Source organism: Nicotiana tabacum, chromosome 1 (assembly GCF_000715075.1).
Source record: "Nicotiana tabacum cultivar K326 chromosome 1, ASM71507v2, whole genome shotgun sequence".
In the NCBI taxonomy this organism is placed as follows: Eukaryota; Viridiplantae; Streptophyta; class Magnoliopsida; order Solanales; family Solanaceae; genus Nicotiana; species Nicotiana tabacum.
This window is the reverse complement of record NC_134080.1, coordinates 152,113,665-152,118,857: the sequence shown is the minus strand read 5'-3', so window position 1 is coordinate 152,118,857 and position 5,193 is coordinate 152,113,665. Positions and strand designations below refer to the sequence as shown.

The following is a 5,193-nucleotide window of genomic DNA, read 5'->3' as shown; positions in this document are numbered from 1 at the left end:
TGATGATGTGCTTGTGAAAGTGCGAGAGTTCCATCTACCCGCCAATTTCATAATCCTTGATTGTGCAGTTGACAAAGAGATCCCTATCATCTTGGGGAGACCACTCCTTGCTACAGGAAGAGCACTAATGGATTCGGAATGGAATGAGATCAAGTTCCTTGTGAATGATGAAGAGGTCATATTCCAAGCAAGCAAGGGTATGAAACTACCACATGAATATGAAAGCATCTCGGTGATTGATGTTGTTGATAAAGTGGAAGATGCGGTTGAAATGAAGATGGAAGAACAATGCCTCGGTGAGGCATTGGCGGCTATTTTGATAAATTTCGATGGTGAAGATATGGAGGGGTACATGGAATCAGTAAATGCATTGGAAGGGCTTGGTTCCTGCACTTATGCTCCAAAGAAACTCTCTCTTGACTTATATAATAGAGCCATTCCTCCCGCAAAGCCTTCAATTATTGAGCCACCGCAACTAGAGCTCAAACCACTTCCACCGTACTTGAGATATAAATTTCATGGCTCCAATGACACTCCATCGGTAATCATTTCTTATTTATTGAATGATGTGCATGTAGAACAATTGTTGAATGTCTTGAAGGAGCATATGAAAGCTATTGGGTGGACAATTGCGGACATCCGAGGGATTCCCGCCGGAATTTGCGAACACAAGATCCAATTGGAGAATGAGAGTATACCAAGTATGGATCATCAGCGAAGGTTGAACCCTTCCATGCAAGAGGTGGTAAAGAAAGAAATTATTAAGTGGTTGGATGTTGGGGTAGTCTACCCCATTGTCGATAGTTCTTGGGTGAGACCGGTGAAATGTGTGCCGAAAAAGGGAGGCATGACCGTGATTGAAAATGATAACAATGAGCTCATCCCAACAAGAACTGTGATTGGATGGAGGGTTTGTATGGATTAGCGAAAGCTAAACTGTGCTACGTGCAAGGACCATTTCCCTATGCCTTTTATTGATCAAATGCTTGATCGGCTAGCGAGAAGGTCATTCTACTTCTTCTTGGATGGATATTTCGCCCAAAACCAAATCGATATTTCATTGGAAGATCAGGAAAAGACAATATTCACTTGTCCATATGGGACATTTGCGTTTATCCAGATGTCATTTGGGCTATGCAACGCTCCAGCTACTTTCCAAAGGTGCATGATGTCAGTCTTCTCTGACATGGTGGATGATTTATTAGAGGTATTCGTGGATGATTTCTCTGTCATGGGTTATTCTTTTGAGCATTTTCTAGACAACCTTAGACAAGTGCTTAAGAGATGTGAATAAACGAACCTTGTGCTAAATTGGGAGAAAGCCACTTCATGGTGGACGAGGGTATTGTTTTGGGCCACAAAATTTCCAAACAAGGCATAGAGGTTGACCGGGCAAAGATTGAGATCATTTCCAATCTTCCTCCACCTACTTCAGTTAAAGGTGTCCGATGTTTTTTGGGGCATGCCGATTTCTATAGGCGTTTCATCAAGGACTTTTCCAAAATTGCAAATCCCATGTCCAAACTACTTGAGAAATATGCAAAGTTTGTATTTGATGAGAAGTGCCTCAAAGCCTTTGAGGAATTGAAAGAAAATCTCACCACGACACCTATTATTGTCACCCCCAATTGGTCTCTTCCATTCGAACTCATGTGTGACGCTAGTGGTATAGCTATTGGGCAGTGCTTGGCCAACATCATAACAAGATTCTTTACCCTGTCTATTATGCAAGAAAGACACTCAATGACTCTCAAATGAATTATACTATGACTGAGCAAGAACTTCTTGCCATTGTCTATGCTTTTGAGAAATTTTGAGCTTATTTGTTGGTTGGGGTCCAAAGTGATAGTATACACCGACCATGCAGCTTTTCGTTATCTTATGGCGAAGAAGGATGCCAAACCAAGATTGATTTGGTGGGTCCTTTTGTTGCAAGATTTTGACTTTGAATTCAAGGATCGAAAAGGGACGGAAAATCAAGTTACAGATCACCTATCTAGGCTTGAAGAGACAGGGAGACCAAAGGAAGATCTTAAAATCAATGATGCTTTCCCAGACGAACACGTATTGGCATTGTCTAACACATTTGCTCCTTGGTATGCGGACATTGCTAACATCTTGGTTAGTGACCTTGTTCCCAAAGGGTTGGAAGCTTATCAAAAGAAAAAGTTCTTGCGGGAGTGTAGGCAGTACTATTGGGCGGAACCCTTCTTGTTCCGTAATTATGCCGACAACATCATCCGGCGGTGTGTTCCAGAAGATGAGGTAATGCCAATTTTCAAGGCATGCCATGATTCTCTTGTTGTGGGTCATCATGAAGGAAGTTGGACTGCGGCAAAAGTGCTTGAATGTGCTACTATTGGCCAACGATCTACCAAAATGCAAATCAAATGGTCAAGGCATGTGACCAATGTCAAAGAAAAGGGTCAATATCTAAAAGATATGAGATGCTGATGAACTTTGTACTAGAGGTTGAGATCTTTGACGTGTGGGGGATAAACTTTATGGGCTCCTTCGTGAGCTCGTATGGCATGACCTACATCTTGATGGCTGTGGACTATATCTCTAAATGGGTCGAGGAAATCTCCTTACCTAACAATGAAGTAAGGAGTGTGATCGCATTTTTGAAGAAGAACATATTCACACGGTTTGGTACTCCAAGGGCCATCCCGAGTGATAATAGGTCTCATTTCTGCAACAAGGCTTTCGTCGGGATGCTTGAAAAAAATGGTGTTAAGCTCAAGGTGACCACACCCTATAATCCTCAGTCGAGTGGTCAGGTTGAAGTTTCGAAAAGAGAAATCAAAAACATCTTAGCGAAAACTATCAATGCAAATAGGACCGACTGGTCAAGGAAGCTAGATGATGCGTTGTGGGCATATCGCACAACATTTAAGACCCACATTGGCACTTCACCACACAGGTTGGGTTTTAGCAAAGCTTGTCACTTGCTAGTGGAACTTGAACACAAAGCCATGTGGGCTTTGAAGAAGCTGAATCTTGACTGGGCCGAGGCTGCTAACCTGAGGATGACACAACTCAATGAGATAGAAGAATTCCGTCCCCATGCCTATGAAAGTGCAGCCATGTACAAAGAGAGGATGAAGTTTGTCCATGACAAGAAGATCTTGAAGCGAGAGTTCAATTTTGGTGATTTGGTCTTACTCTTCAATTCAAGACTCAACTTATTTCCAGGTAAACTCAAATCCAAATGGTCTAACCCGTTTAAAGTTGTGAGTGTGTCTCCTTATGGTGCTATTAAACTAGAGTCGGAGGATGGGACTCAAAATTTTAAAGTGAATGGACAATGAGTCAAGCATTACCCTGGTACTGCAGGAGATAGGCATTTAATAAAACAATTTGCTCTAAGGGATAGTCCAATGACAACTCCCACCAAGGAACAATCCAAAAGGAATCAACTGCTTCGTGCCACGACGTTAAATCAAGCGCTTCTTCGGAGGAAACCCATGTGTGGTAACACTCTTTTGTATTTTTATTTTATTTTTTATGTAGATTAGATTGAGAAATTTCACGTGTTTGCTAGAGTGCAGGTAAAATATCATGAACAAGGTCCTAGTGGTGAAGAAACTGAAGGGAGGAGAGGTCCAGATTGAGCGACAACTATGCGATCGCATAATGACTATGTGAACCGCATAGTCATCGCAAACCCAGGCAGAATGTTTGGCTAATTTTGTTGTCAACAATGTGGTCATTTTTCATTTATGCGGCCCACATGTGCACTTTGCGATCGCATTTTGCATCACATGTTGTAGCTACGCTGTCCAGTCATAAGTCCACCGCATAACACTTATGCGATCGCATATTGTGTTATGTGATGAACTTATACGCCACATAACTGCCAGGTATAATCCTAACCCACTATTTGCACACACTAATGTTTAAACAAAAATAAGTAAAACAAAGAAAAGAAAAAAACACTACTAAGGACGAACCAGGGAAAGGATCAAAACAAGCTCACAATTTTTCTCATTTCCGTTATCGAATCCTCGAGTTTCAGGTATGACTTATGGTTTCTCTTCTCTTCTCTTCACTCTCATTATTCCTTCTTGATCTGCCTCTTGTGAATCTAACCTACTTCGAATGCCATGAATATTTAAAGTTGTGTTGTTGTAAATGGTAAAATTGGGTTAAATTGGTAACTGGCATGATAGTATGGTATGAGCTTTTGATTTTATTTGGTGAGGAGTGAATTGAGGAATTATTTGTGTGTTATTGGCCACGAACCAGAGAGGGGGAAGTCTAAGTACCTCTCTCACTCTTGTGAAATTGAGCAAAGGGCTTTAGATTTAAAATGGGTGGCAATAGGAACCCATGTGATTTGGGATAGGAGAATATTTTTTTTTTGTGAAGAAGATGACTTCTGCGAGTCGCATAACCACTTTGTGCTCCGTATAATCATTGCATATGACCCCCTATGTTGACCTAAGTTAGAACAGGTTATGTGATTGCTTTTGCAATCGCAGACCTGTTATGCGGTCCGCATATGTGCCGCAGACTGAGGTAGTCCTTCAGGCTTTCTAGCCTTCCAATGTGCTGTCATTTTGCAATCGCATAACCACTTATGCGGTTGGTTATGCGAACGCATAACTGCTGATGACTTTCTGCCAATGCACATTTGCAATGGTTATGCGGTCCACCGCATGACCCATCGCAAAGTAAAAAAAATTAATTTAATTTAATTTTGTTCTTTTTTCTTTTTTTTCTGATGACTTTCCCTAACCTCTTTCACTCACTACTACAATGTTTCATCAATAGGAATGGAACCAAAGAAGTCCAATCCAATGCAATCAACTCCCAGCCAACAAGCACCACAAGCCAAACGTCAGCGGGCTAAGGCTCTCTGCAATACTACGGAGCACTCCTCCCAGTCTGAAGAGGTGGAGTCGCAGAGTGACCTCGGACCGCCTGTTGATCTACAGGCTGAGGCACGAAGGAAGCTGGGGGAGGACCTTAGCCTCCGGTTTGCAGTAAAGGGCTCCCTAGATTTATACAAAGCAGGGCTTTCCTAGAGGAATTTTTTCGAGGAAAAGCAATTGAGTTTAAATGGGCTTTCTTAGCATTATACTCACATACTCGAGAACATCAAGTAGAGGAAGTGGGAGCTTTTCACTAAGGTCCTGGATGAATACAATGAGACAGTTGTGAGGGAGTTTTATGCTTCATATGGTGCCT

The 5,193-nt window shown here is 41.9% G+C and overlaps 1 protein-coding gene across 1 annotated transcript; it reads left to right on the top strand.

The window, feature by feature from the left end:
* Positions 1-1,329: 1,329 nt before the first annotated feature.
* Positions 1,330-1,758, top strand: LOC142164195 (putative mitochondrial protein AtMg00860). The gene has a single exon (XM_075221535.1). It carries the CDS (start codon positions 1,330-1,332, stop codon positions 1,756-1,758), a length of 429 nt encoding a protein of 142 aa, XP_075077636.1.
* Positions 1,759-5,193: the final 3,435 nt, after the last annotated feature.

Coding starts and splice junctions, on each gene's coding strand:
- LOC142164195 (XM_075221535.1), top strand. CDS start 1,330: ATGGTGGACGAGGGTATTGTTTTGGGCCACAAAATTTCCAAACAAGGC.